We start from the raw sequence: 22,491 nt of genomic DNA on the forward strand, positions 1-22,491 counted from the left end.
CTGTCCACTGTAGGAATCACAATCTAACATTCCAGAAAGCCATGAGCTAGGCAACCTGCTTCTCCCCTCCCTAAAAATCTTCACAGAGTGTAATAAGGTATGGACATACACAATTTCTAGCAAAAAAGGTGCATATAAATTTAAAATATGCAGAGGAGTGTGCACGCACGCACAGAGCCAAATGGTTATCATCAATGACAGAGTAGGAGAACTGTCAGGGTACCATACTAGTGAATTCTAATTACCACAAAGACACAAGAGGACCAACACCTGAGAGAGGCTGCATTCAGAGACTGCAACAGGGACAGAGGTGCAGTTAGCCTGGTCACTGTGACAAATGCACTATTCCTTTAACGTGTGAGCTCACTAAAATTCTCAGTGCTACAATGAGGTTATTGACCCCTCCAGTACTTCCTTCTGTTATATCTTGTTCCAGTACGTAAAAGAGCTCCTGTTGCACTACATAATAACAGCAGAGCATACCAAGCTGTGCTTGCAGATTGTGGGACTTATGTGCAGCACACAAAAACAGACAAATGGAAGTATGTTGTTTTGAACTACAAAGCTTTCCTCTTATAAACAAGATTAGGATATCCCTCAGGTATAATAGCCTGCTTAGAGCAAAACATCATATCTTTTTAATCAAGTATGAATTGTAAGCACCTCTAGAATCTAAGGTGGTAAAGGCATTCTTCTCCTATAAAGAAACCAAAAATAAAGTAGATAAAAATACAAGTGATATACAGTAAACCAAGAGTTTTTTAAATTATACTATTTCCAGGAGAGAAAATGCTGTATCAAATCAGCGAGGTAATGCTGACCAAACTCTGATCAGGAATCTAAAGATGATAAGCATGCAAAAGAATGAAAAAAGAGAAGACAAATGGTGACAGGAGTGGTTGAAAGATTAAAGAAAAGTGACCAAAGAATGGTCCAAATTTATCTGTAGTGTTAAAACAACACAACACCCACCACAATTTTTCAAATCACATTTCTTCCCTCTGTTTTCTGTATGCACACCCTCCAAGTATTAAAGCACAGGGGGAAGGATATAAGCAGCACAAACCCTAATTCCTCCTATGTATAGGCCATGATTAACAAGGCCACAGACCAGTTCCAGCCATGAAGTCATGGTTCAGTCTACTCTAATGTAAGGAAAAAATAGAAATGTGTAATTGCAATACATCAGCAGCCATCGCAGCTTGAAAATTATATTTTTCAGATACTGTATCCACGCTGGGAACAAGCAGGTGCACACGTACAAAATCTACTCACATTAAGCAACATGGAAATATTTAGAATAAAAGGAAAACCCTATTTAAGTCAGTTCTCATCTTCACCTTCTGAAAACACACACACCTTTTGGCAGTCAAACTTTGCTTTCAAACTTTGCAAGCAGTAAGGGCTTTTAAATCTATATCACTTTCTAATTTGGGTAAGGTATTTACAATGTTTGCCCTCTGCTTTCTTCACCTCCCTCGTTTTCATCTTACTTCTAAAAAGGGTATGTTTTGCCACCATATTCAGAGACTACTACAGCTACTTCTGCTTATCTTCAGGAAAAGCTAGCAGATCAGCATCAAATCTCAGAACTCATCACAAAGGTATTAAACGCATCAGTCATTTTTGATAGCCAAAACAGTGCCTGAAATATTTGTGAATGTCTTATCTGTAAGTATAAATTGTGATGTTAAAAATTATCGCAAAAAGAAAAAAATAAAGAAAATTAAAATGTCATCTGTCATTTGTTTTCTTGGCTCTATACAAGTCACCTTTAGTTCACCCATTAAGACTACCACAATAAGGGAGGGAAATTCTCTCTTTATCAGCATTTTACAGCTATATTCCTGAATTATACATAACACTACTTAAAAAAAACTTTTAAGAATAAAATCTAAATTTAATGAATCTGAACTTATTCAACATCCCTCATAAAAAAGAGACCTATTGTATAAAGCAACAACACAGCAAGTGCAATTACTATTTTTTACTATTTAAATGCTACAATATTACATTTCTAGGCGAGTAATAAAGGGTTTCTGTGAAAGGCAAAGTTTCCTAAACTAAACAGAGATGGTGTTAATATCATAAAAAGTACAGGAATCTTTTGGTACAGTTTATCATCTGAATACATTCATCACTTCTAAATATGTAAAAAAAAACCTGTGAAGCAACTGTCACTTACTCTGTGTGGCCCTGAAAGACATTCACAGAATGGATAGAAGGATCTCTGAAATCCCACAGACGGAAGGTTGTATCACGTGATGATGTCACCACAAGACGTTGAGTGGGATGTGTACAACAATGGGTAAGCTCTTGGTCATGCCCTACAACCACAGATGAGAACATATAAGCTAACAAAAACATAAGACTTTTTATTTCCACAAACATTTGGAATGAAATGCTGATCCAACATAATTTTTGCAAAAAACAGTAACAAATAGTAACTGGTCTGGTAAAGTAATTAGCAATGTTACTGCTGTTGCAGACATTCAGAGCCATATTTGAAAGTTACAATGCAATGGTCATTTCATCTGACCATTAAGCAAGCCATATATTACTGCTACCTGAAGTAGCAGAGGCATGAAAAACAAAACAAAAGTACTAAGAAAAACTACTGTACTAAGTTTCAAAAATAATTGCTGAATGTTATAGGTTATACCATGTGCTCAAAGGAGAACAATTACTATGTTTAATAATTCCTTGAATGCTCTCTCATACATAAATGCTCCTCCTAGCTACCTTTTAGCTTTAAGTCCCTTCCTATCCCCAAAAAGACACATTACTCACCCAGAAGATTGAGATGCATGGAAGGAGTGATCACTACGAAGAAACAAACCAGCAATCTTAAAAAGCTTTCATATAAGCAAAGAGATACCTGTCAGTGAATGGACAAGTTCAGATGTCTCCACATCATACAGATTCGCTGTCCTATCCCAGGAAGCTGTTACAGCTTGCTTCCCTCCAACGAGCCAGTCGGCTGCTATGACTACTCCTTGATGGCTTTTCAGGGAGCTTAAGGGAGCTCGGATAGTGGGACAGTCACTGGAACCATCTCCATCTCCGTCAGGTTCATCTTTATCTGAAAATTCAATTTCATCTTCTCCAGACATTTGCTGTTAATCACAAGAGTATACATGTGAACAATTTTTATATTTATTAATAGGAAGTTGCACTTCAACCTCCCCACCCCACCCCAAAAAAAACACACACACACACAAACAGCTGTATAAGCAAAACTCCTTTTGCTGGTATGCTATGTTATTTGGGGAAGTGGTTTAAACACAGTATTCCTTTTGCTGGAAGTTGTATCTCCACTAAGGAGCTCTGCCGGTATAACTATACCAGTACAGCTATTCTGGCCAAGCCTTTGGGGTATAGGTTATACCCCTGGATAATGCATTGTATTTTGCTAAATCTATATATTATGACTAAGCACAGAATAATTAAGTTAAATAGCATTTACAGCACTAATGAGAGGATGTAGGGTGAAGCACAGGGTTTGAAGGCTCATATGTGTACAGTCGGAGAGATGTACAGGGCAAAAGGAGGAGAAAAGATGATGTGAAGTCGAAGGCAGAGGTCTAAGGAGGATGCATCAGGTCAGACAACATAGACCTTACCCCTCCCCATTTTTTATTCCACATGTCCTGTCTACAGCTACTGTTTAGGATCCTGGTGACCCCCTCTGGACCAAGGAACTGCTGCTCCCTTTCCCATCTCACAACACTTTCTGTACCTTGTCCCAGCTACAAATCAGAGCCTCCTGTATTCACCAGTACCACGAACTGCTAAGTCCTCTGAATTCATCAGCACAACAGGGTGTACCAACCCGCACTGTCCTCAAAGACTGAACCAGGGCTACCTGACAGAGCCCCACCCCCCCAGACCTGTTGAGCATGCTCCAACTGGAGGACAGGTATAAAAGCTAGTGGAGCAGCTCAGTCAGGGCTGACCACCACAGAGGAAGGAGCTGCAGTCTGAGTTGTACAGGAAGAGCCATGGAGGGACCGAACTGCAGAGGCCAGTGAGTGGGGAATGGCCAGGGAAGCACTCAAACAAGAAGAAACTGGAGAAGAAACCAACAGTACGGTAGGAAGTAGCCCAGAGTTGGGAGGTAAAACTCCCAAGAGCTTAGCATGTTTCCAGTGGGTTCCCAAATTAAGCTAATGGTAGGACACACCCACCACTAATAGCCCTGGGTTGAGACCTGGTAGAGAGGATAGGTCTGTGTTCCCTAGCTCAAATCCCATTAACCCCCAATCACTACAGCTATGATTAATGACTCTGACCACTAGACCTTACTGCCCTGGGAACTGGGAGCAACTGTTACTGACTCTGGCTATTAGGCATCATTGCCTTAAGGGAAGAGTGCAATTATTGACTCGGGCCACTAGGCCCCTTTCGCCCTCCCCCACGGGAAGGGGATAGAAAGGACCCTGGATGCTGGGTCTCACTACCTTCTGAGAAGGGGTGTTATAGTGACTGGTCGCTAGACCCAGAGAGTGGAAGCATGCCTTGACCAGGGAGGTACTGCAATGGGAGTCTATTTCGGATTTTGCCTCGATCAAACAATCCATGATGGTGTTTAGAATGCCCAGAAGGTAGCAGGTACTTATAGTAATCCCATGTTTCAGACACCGCTTCCAGAGGGTAATAGCCACCATACATAGAACATGGGAGCATGCACCACCTTGCTGTTTATATAAAACATGCATGAGATGCTGTCAGTGTACTCTGACATGTCTACCTGACAATGCTGGGAGAAAATGGTGGCATACAAGTCTGATGGCTCTGAGCTCTAGAACATTTATGTGCAGGGTTTTCTCTGCTGGGGACCAAAGATTATGAGCTGTTGTGTTTGCCATTTGCATTCCCCATCCCATGAGGGAAGAGCCTGTAGTGACAAAGGGTTCTGGAGTTAGGAAAGCGATCCCTGTGCACAGATTTTTTTTTTATTTCATCCATGTCTATGAGTGGGAGTCAATCGTTACATAAAAACAAGCATCCTATAAGTATAGACATGAAAACCAATGGGAGTGGAGGCCCTGGGGGTCCAGAGGGAGTGTACCCCCCCATCTCCCTGGAAGGGTTCACAGCAGAGGCAGGCACCATCCCAGAGGTGAAGGGGTGGCCCCCCAGAAGACAGTGGGCACCCCAAGAGAGGGTTGCTGCACTAGAGTGGATGCTCTGAGAAAGGGCTGTCTCACTGCCACTGGAGTAGAGTAAGCTTCCCAAGAAGGGGCTGCCGCACTGAAGAGAGGGGTCCTGCCCAGGGACAAACAGGCCAAGCATGGTCACGACCTGTGAGCCATGACAGCGTTGAATATGGCATGGGTGGTGGAAACCACGGGTGTGGTCCCCATGATGGGATAACCCTGCCCACTGGGAGTGTCAGACTGGCATGAGAAGATAGTACAGAGACCTCAGTGCCAGATGACAGTTGGGGTGAGAAAATTACATCCCCATCATCATCATTGGATGGTTCCATAGGCAACATGCAGTGTTTTGGTACCACTGTGGTGGGTGAAGCATCAGTACTGAGGAAAGGAGAACTGAACATGGTGCCATTGTTTCTGCACTGTAACCAGTACCGATATCAATGGCATCGCTGTTGCTGCCAATGTCTGCTCCAGTGCTGCGACAGGTACAGTGCCGACAGACGTTGCCACAGTGCAGATCCGGTGCAGTGCATTGCCAATAGTTCTCTGCACTAAGGTGGCATCGTTGTGATTGCTTAGTACCACGTAGGTTCCTGAGCTACGTGAAGCAGGCACACTCAGGCCTATGGCTTGGTACGGTTTCTATGCGCACTGTGCTTAATAGCATTGTGGTCAGAACCAGAGATGCCTGGCGAGTCATATGTACTCAAACGCGGTGCCGTTTTGGCCCTTGGTGATGGTTTCATACTTGTGCACTGTTTGGACGATTGTGCTTTGAGACATGGATGAGGCGAGTTTCCTGGGGGGGCTTCTTCCCTTTATCGATTCGGGAGGTTTTCAGCCTGTTCAGTACCTGGATCAGAGGCTGGATGTTAGGATTTCTCCAAAATGATCATTTTAAGGCAGAGATCTCTATCTCTGCAAATTCATGCTTTCAGCTTAGCAGAATGGTGGCAGTCCTGCTGGATATGGGATTTTCCCAAGGCATCGAACGCCTTTAGAGTGTTGTCAGATACAGGAATGGCGTCGTTGTAGCTCGAGCAGCATTTAAAACCCAATGAACCCGACATAGTTAACTGAAACTTAGTGGGAAAAATTCAGGGAGGAAAGATTTGGGGGGGGGGGGGGGAGGAGCGGGGAGGGGGGAGAAAGGTCAATGAAGCAAGGAAACTAGAACTAACTACAGTAAACTTACGATAATCCGGCACCTTTAGGACCCAGGGGGTGCCAGATTATCAGATATGCCAGACTATCGGAAGGGGGCGCTATGAGGGGTCTGGGGTGGGGGGATGCCACCCCAGACCCCTCATAGCCCCCCCTTCCGTTAGTTCGGGTCTGCCCCAAGCGTCCCTGATTCGGCTACTGCTGGTCAGTTTCACCCAGCAGCACCCCAGGTGCTCTTGGGGATGCCTGGGACAGAGCAGCTGGGGTGCTGCCGGGTTGGTCCCGCAGCGCTGAGGGACGGGCGCTACGGGACCAAACATGCAGCACTCCAGCTGCTCTTCCCCAGGCATCCCCAAGAGCAGCTGGGGTGCTGCCGGGTTGGTCCTGCAACCCCGAGGGGCAGCACTACGGGACCAACCCGGCGCACCCCAGCTGCTCTGCCCCCGGCTTCCCCGATTCAGCTGCTGGTCAGTTTCAGCGGGCTGAATCAGGGAAGCCGGGAACAGAGCAGCTCCAATTGTCCGGCAGCCAGAGCACTTCCGGGTTCCTGATGGTGCCAGACTATCAGGAATGCCGGAGCATTGGATGCCAGACCAATGGAGTTTTACTGTATAGCTACAGGATTGATGACAATGAATGAAGAACACTGCTGAGCTCCATCTCCAGCTGGGGACAGTAAGAAGGAACTGAAGGTAGGAAGCTGAGCGCCTCATTTGCTGTGCATGTGTAACCCACACACCTAGTGTGGTTACTGAGCAATGCAAGTGGTACCTAGACCACAACAACAGTTAAGACCAAGAGACCTCTACAGCATAGGCTGCAGGCCAGCTGGCTTTTAGCTCAGAGGCTCCTATACTCAGCTCCAGATCTCCCAGGTTCAAATACACCCAGTGGCAGTTACACATGCGCTGCCTCTGCTCCTCTTCTCCCCCCGCCCCAAGCTATGCTGTGAAAAATCCAGCCTATGGCACTGGAACGCACTGACACTTGCTGTGGAGCACCCCAGGGACATCTCTCTTGGACATTTACTTGTAGTTTACATTGAGTAACTATACATTTACATGAAATACAATATCAGAAGGTCTCACCAGGCTTGTAAGTCCTTTGATATAAATATAGCCTAGTTTAAGCAGTAAAAGACTGGGCCCTAGAAACTCCAAAACTCTACTCTTCATTCCGTCAGTAATTTTCTTTTTGATGCTGAGAAAATCTACCTCTGTGCCAGAGGCCTGGTCTAAACTTAAAATTTAGGTCAACATAGTAGGGATGTATCAGAGGGGGTAGCCATGTTAGTCTGAATCTGCAAAAGCAACGAGGCATCCTGTGGCACCTTATAGGCTAACAGATTTATTGGCGCATAAGCTTTCATGGGCAAAGACACACTTCGTCAATTGCATGCCCGCGAAAGTTTATGCTCCAATAAATCTGTTAGTCTATAAGGTGCCACAGGACTCCTCGTCACTTTTATAGTAGGGATGTAAAGAGTTAACCAGTTACCTGGTAAGTATTAGCCTTATTGCTTTGTTTACTGGGATAGCCGATTAACTGGCGCCTATAGCACAGTGTGGCAGGGCCAGCCCAAGCGATGTGGTGGGCTTGGCTCAGCCTGGCCAGAGCAGGCCAGCCATGCTGGAGCAGCTTCCACACACGCTGCAGTGAGCTTGGTTAAGCCTGACTAGAACAGCCCACGCTGAGGGAGGTCCAGCTGGACTGGAGCAGCCCCCTGCTCATGGCGCACCATGGGCAGTTGCACTCCCAGCCCACAGAATCCTGGTTAACCAGTTTAATGCAACCTTTAATCAGTTAACTTTATAAACAGGATTTTACATCCCTACAACATAGCTACATAGGTGAGGAATGTGGAAAAATACACACTCCTGAGCGATGTAGCTATGCCAACCTAACTCCCAATATAGACGCAACCAGATCAGTGGAAGAATGCTTCTGATTAGTCTTGTTGCCAATGCTCAGGAACATGGTCTTCCAACATTGATGGAAAAAAGCCCTTCTGGTCAATGAGTTTCACCTTGAGTTTGATAAATATTTCGACCCAATCTTTACCACTAGCTAAACTGACTGGAGAAAGAGCCTCTCTCTCTCTCTGAAAATCCAAAAGACTTGCATGGGAATTTATATTTTCCATGACAATGTGTATATGAGAAATCAGTGCAAAATTATTTTGCATTCAGATAACTGAAAATGGAAGGTTACAACAGAAATACTGTGTTAAATTCACATCCACTCATTTATTGACTAAGTCACAGATTACTTCACACAAATTCACTAGCAAAATAACCAGTTTAAACATACTTTTACACAGCTTTATTTCTTAATGTAGCAGCATTTGATTCAATAAGTCAAAGGGATTGATAAAAGGCTATGTGGTTAACAAATATCAGTAGAACACTAGCAATTTAGGCCGAAATTTCAGTTATTAAAAAAGGTTTTAAACCCTTTGAGAAGTATTTCCACATGTTACAAATGTTGGACTGAAGCATTTCTTTACAGTGTTTATAACCAAAACATTACGTCACAAGTGTATGAGAATCTAAGTCTCACACATCTAAACCCTACTGTGCCATTATCACACTAATAATTCCTAAAGACTTTAGCCTCCAAAAATAGACTGGATGTTAGCTGTAATCTATGTGCAGGACAGAGGTTATCAGAGTGGGCCTGCTTGAAATCCAGAAATACTAGTATAGGCAGTCCACGACTTACACAGATCCGACTTATGTCGGATCCGCAGTTACGAACGCGGCTTTTCTCGCCCCGGAGGACACGGACTGCGGAACCTCGCGGTCCTGCCGCCCGTGTACTCCGGGGCGAGAAAAGCTGCTCCGCGTCTACCTGGTCTGCAGACCAGGAAGACGCGGAGCAAAGCCGCGGAGCACGCCCGCAGGGGGACAGCTCAAGCGCGCCCAGGCTGTCCTGCTGCGGGCGTGCTCCAAGGCTTTGCTCCCCGTCTGCCTGGTCTGACCAGCAGACCAGGGAGATGGGGAGCAAAGCCTCGGAGCACGCCAGCAGTGGGACAGCACGGTGCGCCTGGACTCTCCCGCTGCCCGCGTGCTCTGCGGCTTTGCTCCGTGTCTCCCAGGTCAGCAGACCAGGGAGACGGAGCAAAGCCGTGGAGGACTTGGGCGTCCCCACCCCCGTCTCCCTGGTCTGCTGGGGAGGGGGGTGCAGCTAGTGCCCCCCCTCAGCAGACCAGGCTTTTCTTGCCTACCCCTGGGGTAGAGCAGCTGGGGGCTGCCGGGTTGGTCCCGCAGCGCTGCTCTGGACCAACCTGGCAGCACCCCAGCTGCTCTGCCCCAGGCTTCCTGGAATCAGCCGCTGATCAGTTTCAGCAGCAGCTGACTTGGGGACGCCTGGGTTTCTTAAGTTGAATCTGTATGTAAGTCAGAACTGGCGTCCAGAGTCAGCCGCGGTTGAAACTGATCAGTTTCAGCAGCGGCTAATGCCAGTTCCGACTTACATACAGATTCAACTTAAGAACAAACCTACAGTCCCTATCTTGTAGGTAACCCGGGGACTGCCTGTATCATAAACCAGAAAAATGGGTAAAAATACCTCATACAATGGAAGACCAGATCTTTAAGTTATACATACAAAAAAAAATCTAGAGTTTCTTGTGTGATATATCTATTTATCAATATTTAGCTAAGATAAAGCTAAATCCTAAATATCAGTTTATTATTCACACTAGTTAAGACTGATACATATGAGCCACAACATTTTTTTAAACATAGTTAGAGGAGCACCCAACTTTAATCTTGGTGTGTCTAGACTACACAGTTTTTTCAAAAGAAAATAGCCTTTTTTCGAAAAAACTTCTTGGTGAGTCTAGACTGCAGACGTGTTCTTTCTAAAGTAAATCGAAAGAATGCGGCAGTTGTTATGAGGAATAATGCATTTTTTCTAAAGTACTCTTTCAAAAAAAAGGAGCTATTGAATGCAAAATGTGTTTTATCAAAAGAGAGCGTCTATACTCTTTTTCGAAAAAGCGCTTTCTTTCGAAAGAGGCTAGTAGTCTAGACGTAGCCACATTATATACAATTTTATTAACAGCTATATTTTGGATTACAATGCAAAATGTTGCTTGTCACTTTTCTTCTTAACTACATAATGATCTTTATTTGAAAAAATCAATTAAGTCAACTGCACTTTCAGATTCAGTGCTGTAATATATATGGCTTGGAAACACTAAAGAAAGTTTTTTATTAAAGACCATAGAAATTGATCTATGGATCACAGATTTTTGTATCTTTTTCCACAAGTATAACATTTGGACCAAATTTGAGTTGAAAATGTCCCTTTAAATAGAGGGGTCTATTACACTTCCAAGTCTAATGCCACTTAAAGTGGATCAAGTTGCCCAAGGATCAATTTTTGGTCTGTATAAGTTTATTGCTTACATTGCAGTCTGTTGTTGGCTGAGGCATGGGCAACTGTACCATATATCTCCAAATGTGAGCCGTCTGGTCTCCAGATGCTGCACAGAAATAAACTGGATAAGTATATTTCCATAAACACAATACAGAAAAGATTTTCTTTTCACATTTTGGCTATGCTACATAAATACTTTTTTTTTTCCTAGCAAATTTTGGTAAGATTCAACATAAATAGCAGTTTTTCTCACTTGACAGTTGGCTGAGAACATAATAATTAATTAAACAAAACAGGAGAAGTCATCCAACTGACTTACTCCTAAAATGAAAACATTCACTTTCTTTTAGGGAAAACTGTTGAAAACAGTATATACTTGAATATTCTATTATTGGTCATCAGTTCCATATCACTAGTATGTAATTAGCAAATTTGAAAATGGATTTTATATTAGTAAAACAATTCATGTTGCGTCCTCAATGTTTTAGGAAATAAAAAAGAATTTCCTTCCCATCTTCTTTCCCACTGTCATTCTTGGATCAATCAAGGTTTTTAGCATCAGATTAAAAAAAAAATGAAGTTTAACTATAAGGAGAATCCAAACCAACAAATGTGAACAAATATGTTTCTAACTTAATGTGGAATCAAATTTTGTAAAGCTATGGACCTCCTTTTTGCTACATAAAGGAAGCCTAAATGTCTATAGCATATGTCAATTAGAAACAATAGCCACTCTTTGCATAAGGATAGCTTTCATACACATATGGCCTATACAAGGTATAATCCATAAATATTTCAAGTTTAGGCGAAGGCGAACAGGATACTGTGGGATCTGCAGTCCATCTATGTAATTAAAAAAAAAGCGTACAGGATGTTCCCTGGTACTACCCCTCTCAGATAATATGAAGTGAGATGACTCGAGGCTCTTAGTAGGATCTCCAGCACATCTGGTTGGATCTGGTAGATCTAGAAGCAGAGTATTTTCTCCTTTGGCCATACAGTGAAATGCTAGATGGAGGAGGACTGTTGTAAACCAGGGTACAATCAACATTGGCATTATAACTGATAATTTCCTACTTTCAACATTCTGGGGTTTGTTTTTTTAATTATAAATTTGCTTTACCATAGAGGATAGTGTGGAAATAGAGGCTAAGAGCTTTTCTATTTTTCTGCATCCTGTATCTCAAAAGCACCTTGTTTCAACAATTTCAAATTAAATAGAAGAAACTCAGCTTAGGCTTTTGGAAAAGGGAAAATGAGGTTTATAACTGGTACAGTACTTCAATCTTATTGATGTTACTAAACCTATGCCAAATTCATGACCATGAAAAAAACCCACACTTCACAGACGGCGAACTCTCTTTCATGAAATCTAGTCTTGTGTGTCCTTTTACCTTATACTATGCAGATTTCATGGGAGACTAGTATTTCTGAAAGTTGGGGGTCTGACCCCAAAAGAATGTTACAGGAGGTTTATAAGTTTATTGTATGGGGATTATGGCCTTTCCACGCTTAATTCTGCTCTGCCTTCAAAGTTTAGTAGCTGGAAAACTGGTTGCTGCCCAGGTGCCCAACTCTGAAGGCAGCACTGCCACCAACAGCACAAAACTAGTATGTAGCAACGTGTCTCATCCCGCCAAAACAATAACCTAGCAAATCCCCTTCACATGCACATAACCTGCCTTTAGGTTAGGAATGCTACAATTACAACACTGAAATTTCAGATTTAAGTATTTGAAATTATGAAATTTAAGATTTGTAAAACTCTGAGCCCATGACATGAATCAATATGGACCATCAATTTGGTAGGGCACTACATATTATGTAACTGTAAGCTTGAAGAAATTCAACTATAAATGACAGAAAAAAGTGCCACAGAGTGCCTGGGAAGAAATATTCACTCCTAGATATGTACATGGTCCCCATAACCCCAGTATTTGCATACTTCTCAATCTTTTACATGTTTTTCCTAAGTACCTCAATTATGTCTAATTACATATGGGGAAGTGAGGCACAGAGTCAAAATAACTAAGACAAACTAAGTAAGTTGCCCAAGGTCACACAGGCAGCAAAGCAAATCAGGCACGAATCTCAGTCTCCTGAAACCTAAAGCTAGTACCTTATTGTGGAACATTCACCACATCTTAGGGATTTGAACACAAAGCTGTACTAATGATTATGGCCCATGAAAAAGTTTTCATGATCATGAGGTACATCAGCCACTATAGACACACTATTATTCTGTTAGTGTCCTTTGAAGTCTATAGTTCCTCATTAATTTTAAAAAGTGCCATTACAGTTTTCTTTATTTGAAGTAAATTAGAATAGAAAATAAAAATGTAAAACGGTAATGTGATATTTATTATTCCCATCTACACCCAAAGAACTGCTAGATATTTCCCAAATCACAAAAAAATATGATCCCTGCACCAAAAATTAACAAACAGTAGGGAATTAGAAAGGGAAAGGTGATGATAATATCGGCTACTCAGCAAGGGCTAACACATGGTATTACAGTAAAAGAATGGTTTGTTTTTAGTTTATGATCAGAACAAATAATGCATGAAACAAAAATTCTACATACCTGTAAGAGCTACTTGCTCCGTTGGATGGAACTTTATAGAATTTACTGCATAAAACAAAACCAATTTTTAGGCCAAACTTACAACAAAAAAAATCTTTTTTAGAAAAAAAGCCATCTTAAACTGTAAAACCCTCTGTAAAGTAGTGAAGTGTCAAATTTTATCCTGAGGGCTTGTGATATGATAAGGTGATAAGTAAGAGTCAACATGGATTTGTCAAAAACATGACAAACCAAAGTACAAGTTTTTTTTAACACGGTAACAAATTGTATCCAAGTGAATATTATTAGATAATTTCAGCCAAAATAAATTTGCTATTTCCAAGAACAATACTAGGGAAAAAAGCTATTTTGTCCATGGTAAAAAATTCTGGCAACTGTCTTTAAGAAATGCTAGCACCCTCTGCTTTGGAGCAAAGACTTGCAGTTTTAAAAGGAGGTTACTGTTGTACCAAGAATATGCTATTTACTATTCCTGTGAAAATTCACCTATGCAACTTTAATTTGGCTACTTTGTGCATATGCAATATGATAATCTTTACATAATCACGCCCTACTATTTTCCCATATGATCTCTGTTTCATTCAGTGCACAGAACAGACCTGTTTTGGTAATCAATCAGCATTGTATGGTAGAGTACACCAGGGCTACTCAACTTTGGAAGCCCCGAGGGCCAGAATGATTCTCACAGTACATGCCAAGGGCCGCAACTTAAGTATGGTTGCATATACATGCAAATATAAATGCAAATATATGCAAATAGCTTCACAATTACAGGCATGAATACGATTAAGGAAAGACTACAGAACCACAGGCCCCATTTAAGTCAGTTCTGCTGATATTAATAAAATGTAATATTTACCCAATTTCCACCCATATAACAGCGCTTTTAATGAGCAATGAGTGTCCAGAAATTTAACTACAAAAACGTATATCAACTGAAGACTGTTATATTGCCTACTTCATTGTTTTGGCTTCACAACAGTCCAGGAACTTAACTATTAAAATTACAAAAACTACTAAATTTAACTACTAAAACACATATCATCATGTGTTTATCCAAAACGCGTTTCCTATTTGTACCATTTTTAATCAATAGTAAAATTAATCAATGGCAGGGGGAGAGATAGCTCAGTGGTTTGAGCATTGGCCTGCTAAACCCAGGGTTGTGAGTTCAATCCTTGCAGAGGCCATTTGGGGCTAAAATTTGTCAGGGATGGTACTTGGTCCTGCTGTGAAGGCAGGGGACTGGACTTAATGACCTTTCAAGGTCCCTTCCAGTTCTAGGAGATAGGCAATCTCCATTATTAATGCTTCTTACTAAAAGAAAATTGTATACCAATGTTTTTGGTGTTTAGCTAGAAGCTTCAGGTTGTGCATTTTTGGAGTGATTTTACTCAGGAAAAAACATTTCCAAGCCAGAGTGCTCCAACCTGCAGTGGGCAGGGAGCTGGGCGAGTCAGGCCAGACATGAGAGGCCCCATCCTGGATTCCCAGCAGGGCTGATGTCCCCAAGTGGAAGTCCATCGCTCCCTGTGGTATAGAGGCAGGGCTGCCTGGCCACAGCACTGGACCCAAACATGGCCAGTGTGAGCCAGTCAACACTACTCAGCCTCTGCCCACTAGGCTAAGCAGCTAGCACTGCCCATAATGCCCTGGCACTCCCAGCACCTCCTCCCTGGCAACTAGAAACGCCGACACCATGTATCCATCTGTTACAGCCAGACCGTCTGCTTGCATCTTTCAATGCTCAACCCCACCTAGGAGACGCTTTGCTGTTATGAGCATGTTCCCCAGTGGAGGCCATGTTCAAAGGATCCACTCGCAGGCTACGCGTTGAGCCCCGTGTAAACCCAAACCCAGTGATTCTCAAACTTTTTGCTCCATGGCTCAATATAAACCTTTCCGCAGACCACCAGTTGCTAATGGAAACTCACTGTTAATTACATAATTATACTCACACATTTTGCTAGTGCTGCAGATAGGGAGAATGGTTTAATTTAAATTATTAAACAGATTAAGCATTTTAATTCTCTCATGTTAGTTTATCAAACTTCATTTTAAATAAAATAAAATATTAATTTATGTCCAACACAAAAGATTTCAATTATTGTTTATGTATGGAAGGTATGGAGATGCTTTTTTGTGTCAGGGGCCACTAACCTACAGAAAAATCAGTTGGGGACCACATAAGTCAGAAGCAAAAGAACTCCTTCAAAAAAAAACATCCCTCAATGATGTGGCCCCCAACTGAGACACCTCACTCCTCCGGTGTTCCCCATGGAGCGAGAGAAAGAGAAGGAACAGGGAGGACTGAGGTTCAGGGCTTCCCATAGGCCATATATACTTTTCTGGGGTTCTGGAGTTAGGGATTTTTATGGACCCCCTTAATCTCTGGGGTGGGGACAAAAATGAGGGGTCCAGTGTGCAGAACAGGGCTGCCAGTGGTTGGAATAGGGATGGGGTACAGGATCTGGGAGGTAGGTGGGATGCAGAAGGAGATGAGGGTGTAAAGTCTGGGCAGGAGATAAGGGACAGAAGCAGGCTGGGAGTAGGGCGTCTGGTCAGGGGGAGTGAGCAGGAGCAAGGGTGCTAGGATCAACCATGGATGCAAGAGCAGATAGGTGTCTGGCCTTGGGGGAGGGTGTAAGAGCAGGGGAGGGTGCAAGAGCAGGCTGTGGGTAGGGTGTGTGGCAAGGAAGGAGGGTGCAGGAGCAGAGGTGTCAGCGTGTCTGGCCACAGACAGGGAGATCAGGGAAAGAAGTGCCTGGGACTAAAGCTGGGGGGGCAGAGTGGCTGAGGGGGTTCAGGGAGATGGTGGACAGGGTGCCCCTGGGGACAGGGCTGGGGTCAAGGTAGTGCAGGGTGGCTCAGGGAAATGGAGGTGCAGAGGGCAGGGAGGCTGGGTGTGGCAAGGCGGGGGTGGGCAGGTAGGTGACCCCAGGGTGTCCAGCCCTGCAGGGGATGGGGTACCACGGGGTCCAGTCCACGGTGCCCTCGGGGCTGAACCATCGTTCAGGTCCTCCCCCCATACTTCCCATGGGTGCAAAGCAGTGTTCCCTCTAACATTTTCTATCCTTGGGCAGGATGAATTTTCTTTTGGGTGGGTTAAATTTTCTTATGTGCACCACCAATATTGAGGTAGTGTGTCAATATACACCACCAATACAAACAAAACACACACAATATATACATATATTTTAAGCAACCCATACGTGTGCAATAAAATATATTAAAACAAGACACCTGTTACTAGTGTCTGTGAGGTACCCTTACTGACTACAGAGGTGCTGTACAAAGGTAAGGAAGTAGCCTTCTTCCACAGGAGGAAATTGGGGCCCCAGAACAAATTAACACATTGCTTCAGGGTTTGTAAACTTTTGCATGTTTCAAAGAGCTTGCAAATAAGTCCTGCACTACCTTAGTACTATTCACTGTTCTTTTCAGCTGCAGACACAGCTACCCCTCTGAAACTGTTAGTGGCTTAAGATAAGAAAGAAAAGATTCTTTTAACACCTATCTGCAAACTTTGTTTGAAATCTTCAGAGGGGTAGCCCAGTTAGTCTGTACAGGATAAACTTAAAAACAACAAATAGTCTGGTAGCACTTTAAAGACATGATACCATCTACATGTTTTGTTAGTCTTTAAAGTGCTACCAGACTATTTGTTGTTTAAGTTTGTTTGAAATGTAATCATGCAAATATCCTCTTAGCACAAACACACACACACCAAGCTTCCCTCCACTCCTCCAAACCAGTCTAACAGAGGCCTCAGTGAGTCAGACACCCCAAACAAACTACCCCGACTCCACCTCATAACAGATGCCAGCACTTAATTACTCCCACACCTACTCCATGCAGTCAGCCCCTTTACCTCCCCATGCCCAGCCCAGGAGGATTAAAGAGACAGACTGCTGGGTCTCTGCCTCTCTCTCCTCCACAGATGGGACTTTCCCCAAGCCAATTAATTACTCCCTTACTCCCTTCTCCCAGCCACTCATTCCCTGCTTACCTGCTGATACTCTTCTATGAGGCAGGCAGCATTTAGCTGTTGTTTACAGAGGCCAGTCCCTGCCCATCAGCTGATCCCTCTGGCAGCTCAGGGAACTATGTACAGCTGAGACCACACAGCTTAAAGGGAACTTTAGTGCAAAGCCCTGAAGGGCCCCGAATCCCCATCTTCCTCCTTCATGTTCAGAGTCTTCAGTCCCAGCGCTGCCTCCTCTCACTGCTGTGGGCCGCACAGCTCAACCTGCTGCCAGGGAAGTGAGGGAGCGCCTGCCGCTCACACCAGTACAGCCTGCCCAGCCATGCCAAGCCCCGCTCATCCCAACCTGCTGCCTGCCCCGCAGGACCAACCCAAAGAGCACTGCTCTTACCCCAGGTGGCAGCTCCTCCACAAGGAGGAGGTGAGTTTGCTTCACCTCCCCACCTGCCCGTCAGAGCTGCTTTTGCAGCCTCCCGGCTGTGGCCAACTGCCAGGCTTCAGAAGCAGCGCGGGCTCCCCTCTGCATGAAGAAGGGAGGGTGAGCTCCTGCCGCGGATTCCGCACTTTGAGATCCACTGCCCAAACTGGGCTGCAAACAAATGTATTGAGAAGCCCTGTCTTGAGTAGCCCTGATGTACACTATTTTCTGTGGGTTCTGTAAAATGTAGATCTCCTTATCAACACAGGATTGTAAAAATAAATTTATGCTTGTGCGACATTCATATTAGCCCATGAATAAATTAGTAATTCTGTTTTCAAAGCAGAATTTGAATTCCATGATGTAAGGTGAAGCATGAGGACACACTGAACAATAAGAAAAAAATATACTGAAGTGAGCATTATAAACCATACACACTTAAGGCAGAAGGGTCCAGTGGAAAAATCTACATGTGATTATCTAATTAAATGCTTATCATAATTCCTATGTATCAGGTTGCCAAATTAAGTTTGCACAGGCCATCATGATTCTAGCATATTCTACCTTTGGCTTCTTAAATTTGGCAATCTCAAAGGTATTTTTAAAGGTTCTTATCTGTATAATCTGTTTTATGCTCAACAGTGATAGAAATGTCTTATAGGTTAATTTTAAAGAGGAGCACTCAAAAAACATCTTTGAATGACAAAGATTAGAATAGCTTCACAATGGAGTCTACCAATAGAGTTGGGGAACTTTTATAAAGGAAGCAATTATTGATTGATTTATATTTAGAAAGATTGATATATGTATACACCCCCCCCCCCAATCCAAGCATCTTTTTATACTCTTACCTGATCCAACATGCCCTACATATTTGACAAGGCTCTTGCCTGTTTCTATACTCCACAGCAAGGCAGTATGGTCTACAAAGGTTAAAGCAGAAATATTTGTAAACAATTCAGGTATACGCAACATTTTTATATTTTAACTATTATATAAGCAGATTGGTGCCTCTCGGTGTAAAGCAAGATTCCTAGCACGACAAATGGAAACAGTTTCAACTAAGTTATTTAAAGGAGAAGTACATTGTATTTTCAAAGTTTCCATGCACTGCAACTTGAAAAACAATGGTTATTATCAATTATAAAATGTAGCAGGAAGCTGCTACTTTAAATAAATTTAGTTTGAGAAGTTTTGGAAGACAAGTTTTACTTCTAGAATGTATTTTCTGTTTCTTAGTAAAAGATGAATGAAACTACGTAGCCATCAGTTTTAGGATGATTTTATGGCATTAAAAACACTTCACACCTTAAGTGCTGACAAAAGAACACCACATCAACTTAAAGCTGAACCCACAAGAGAGTTGCTTCATTCACTCAAGAAGGCTTCTCAAAAAAGTTGTCAGTATACCTTGAAAGCAATGATGGTTCTTCTAGATGTGGATTTCTGTGGGTGCTCCACTCAGGTGTTGGTGCGATCTCATGCTGGCCATTGGAGATTTTTAGCCTAGCAGTGTCTTTCCACATCACACATGAGCAGTCATTGTCTCACACTATTTTCATCTGTTAGCTGCATGTGTGACATAGTTCCCCTCTCTTCATTTTCTACTGGAAATCCTTTAATGGACTCCAAACTAGAGAGGAGGAAGGGAGGGTAGTAGAGACCCACAGGGACACGCATCTTGAAGAACCATCATTAGTGCACAAGGTAACTTCCTCTTCTCCATCGCAGTGATGTCAGCGCTAATGGCAGGGGTGAAACTTGTTTGGTGAGGCTGTGCCAACTGGGGATGTAAACTGAGGCCAACCATGCCTGTAAACATCATGTGTGGAATCTGGCAAGGCATATCACGAAAGTGGTGGTTGCCAAGTGACCTAGGATCTGGAGATACGTGCTAAGAGTTGCAACAACGCTTACAAATACTGTTTATTATTTGACAGTGCTGTGTCTCCTTAGAAGCCTCACAATACAGATAAAACAATGAATAATAGGTTATTCCCAATGTAGGTAGGGGACTCCCTATCTTGCTTAGAGCCAATGAAATGGCTCTGTGGTGCTCCCTCCCTTAAAGCTCCTGGAATAGGGGTATTCTGAAGGAAAACTACAGCAGCGCTGCTGTGTGATTATTCTTGGCCTCCTATGACTTCTATGCTACTGTGGACAGTGCAGATTTAGAGAAGCCTTAAGGCTAATCTAAAATATTGAAAACTTTGCACTATTCATTTTCTTGTTATTTAACTTCATATTAAATAAACATTTAAAGCCATGCACCTTGTTAACTATTCCTTGTTCCAGTATTCTTTCTTCCATTTGTGTGTGAGTGTGAGTGTAAGAGAAAGAATGAATAACTTGGGTGCCACAATGGCACCCGTCGAAACAAGTGCGCATGACCTCAATATTCATGCACAAGACAAAACTCACTCCACTCACGGATGGAAAAATCTTAGAGGGAACACTGGTGTGCACTGGTTCTGTAGGGAGGTCGCTCAGGTCGCCTTCAAATTGTTACTTCAGTGTCGCCCACTAATGGGCGGATGACTGTATGTGATGGGCTCTTGTCCTGTTAGGCCGCTGTTTCGATCTATGATCAAATGATCGCTGATAAGAGATATTCCTTGATCTCTGGGACAGAGTGTATCTCCTCTTATTGAGCCATCTGTACATACCTAACGTTCAAAGTGTTGTAGGCTTTGAACTTCTTCAGTTTTGGCTGCAAAGAGTTGATTCCTGTTAAAGGGCAGATCCTCTACTTTTGTCTGCAGTTCGCAAGGGATACCTGATTATTGCATCCATAAAGTGCGGGACTTTAGAGGTGCAACCTGTACAATTATATTATTAACGTAACTTTATAAGCTACCTAAAAGGACAGCTAGCCAAACAAATGCAATTAAATCGAGATCTAACATAAAAGACTCATGAAGTCATTCTCAAAGATAGAATGCAAGTAGGCTTTCAATTATGCTTTATATCTCATCATACCATTTAGGGGCCAAAGTTGCTGAATTTAAGACAGACATTATGAGAAATACTTGAAACAAAAAATTACCAGCAGATGCCGTCCCCAATACCACTGGCTGAGTTTTCGTGACACTGACATCCCAAATACCATCCCTGTGGCCAACATACTCCTTCACCAGCTGACAAATTGCCCTTGATGTTGTAGTTTTGAAACTGGATACAATCTATAATAGCAAAGAGAACAACTTATTTTTCCTATCAATCTGAAGATAAATGTTAATTCACCCCAAAAAAGGCACTATGCCCAGCCTTTAACAACATAGATAGCTGATTTTTAAAAAAAGTTCTTGTTTTTCTTACAGTTCATTATTTACCAAGAGTTTCTTGACCTTTAAGTGCAGAAAAATCAATCTTCTGATGCATATGCTCTAGATATTCTTATCCAGACAAAAGGACACATTTTGTCCTTTGACAGAATAATGCAACACCATAAGCTTGCACTGGCCTATTCTTTCCCTTCTGTTTCATTGTCTATGCTTTCCATTCTGTTTGGTAGCAGATCCTTGGTTATCAGAATTTTCCTTCACCTTTCCACAAACCGTTAGGGGTCCGACAGTTTGAGAAGAGCTTGTATTTTGCTCTCTGATGTAAACTATATTGTGTTATGTAGGTTTGGGAAATTTTGTTTTCCATACAATATGTATAGCTACCAAAAATGTACTTAAAATATATAAAAAAAAAGTTAATGCATTTTTCTTCAAAATTTCAGTTAACTTTAAGTTTATAGCATTTTCTTATTTACAAGAATAAACCAAGAAGCATATGAAGGCTGTTTCATTTGCACAATAATGAAGAATTCTGTCACAAAAGTGTCAAAAATTCAAAGGCTAACGAAGTTGTATCTGAACCATATACTGGTCACATTCCCTTAGATTCAATGTTGTTATAAAGAACTTTTTATTAAATCAAAGTTAGTATTAGTATTTAGATAAGCATTAATAAAACAACAAAGCAGAACATAACAGAACGGGGGGAGGGGGAGGGAATACCCATCTTACAGGAAAATAAATGATAGAGCAGAAATGCTCAACAGTGGTGACCCATTCATATTAGGTTATGTGAACTGGATAAATTCCAGATCAAACAAAAGTAGAATACAATTTGCCTTGCTGGAACGTGATAGACTTCCAGAGTATCCATGCTGAAACTAAGCATGTACAAACAGAAAATCCCCCCACAGAAAGGGGATAAAGACAAGCTTCATGCATCTATGCTTTGGGCCTCATTTAACAAGTACATTAAAAGGAAGAGGACACATCAAAGTTAAGATATAAATTCTGTGAAAAATATATCCTGACAAAATTCCTAGCAGAATATGAACTAGTATTTTAAGTTATGTAGTCACTCACCAGTTAACTAAAACCCTAAAATGTCTTAACTTAAAAGTAAAGAGAATTTTAAATAATGAATTCTACATTTCAGCTACAATTTCCTCTATCAGAAAGTTTTACTCTGGAAAAACATTACTTAGAATGAAGTCCCATTAATCTGTGATGACTGAGCAAGAAAGAGACATGGCACTGAACTGTCATGTGATTAAAAAAAATTAAAATTGTTCCAGTAAAGAGACAAGTATCAGAGGGGTAGCCGTGTTAGTCTGAATCTGCAAAAGCGACGAGGAGTCCTGTGGCACCTTATAGACTAACTAAAGTGTAGGAGCATAAGCTTTCGTGGGCAAAGACCCACTTCGTCAGATGACATGCATCTGACGAAGTGGGTCTTTGCCCACGAAAGCTTATGCTCCTACACTTCAGTTAGTCTATAAGGTGCCACA

General features: G+C 42.4%; 1 protein-coding gene across 2 annotated transcripts in view; it reads right to left on the reverse strand.

Moving 5' to 3' along the window:
• The window catches only part of WDR37 (WD repeat domain 37), a 93,569-nt gene that overhangs the window by 36,120 nt on the left and 34,958 nt on the right, over window positions 1-22,491 (reverse strand). For both annotated transcript variants that reach the window (XM_006111891.5, XM_006111890.5), the window contains 6 exons: window positions 20,746-20,881; window positions 18,551-18,622; window positions 13,297-13,341; window positions 10,742-10,818; window positions 2,879-3,116; window positions 2,186-2,327 (listed from right to left, as the gene is read on the reverse strand). In XM_006111891.5, the coding sequence (XP_006111953.1) occupies window positions 2,186-2,327; window positions 2,879-3,116; window positions 10,742-10,818; window positions 13,297-13,341; window positions 18,551-18,622; window positions 20,746-20,881 (710 nt within the window). The remainder of the gene's footprint in view (window positions 1-2,185; window positions 2,328-2,878; window positions 3,117-10,741; window positions 10,819-13,296; window positions 13,342-18,550; window positions 18,623-20,745; window positions 20,882-22,491) is intronic.

Source organism: Pelodiscus sinensis, chromosome 2, assembly GCF_052426305.1.
Source record: "Pelodiscus sinensis isolate ZL-2025 chromosome 2, ASM5242630v1, whole genome shotgun sequence".
NCBI classification, from domain to species: domain Eukaryota; kingdom Metazoa; phylum Chordata; order Testudines; family Trionychidae; genus Pelodiscus; species Pelodiscus sinensis.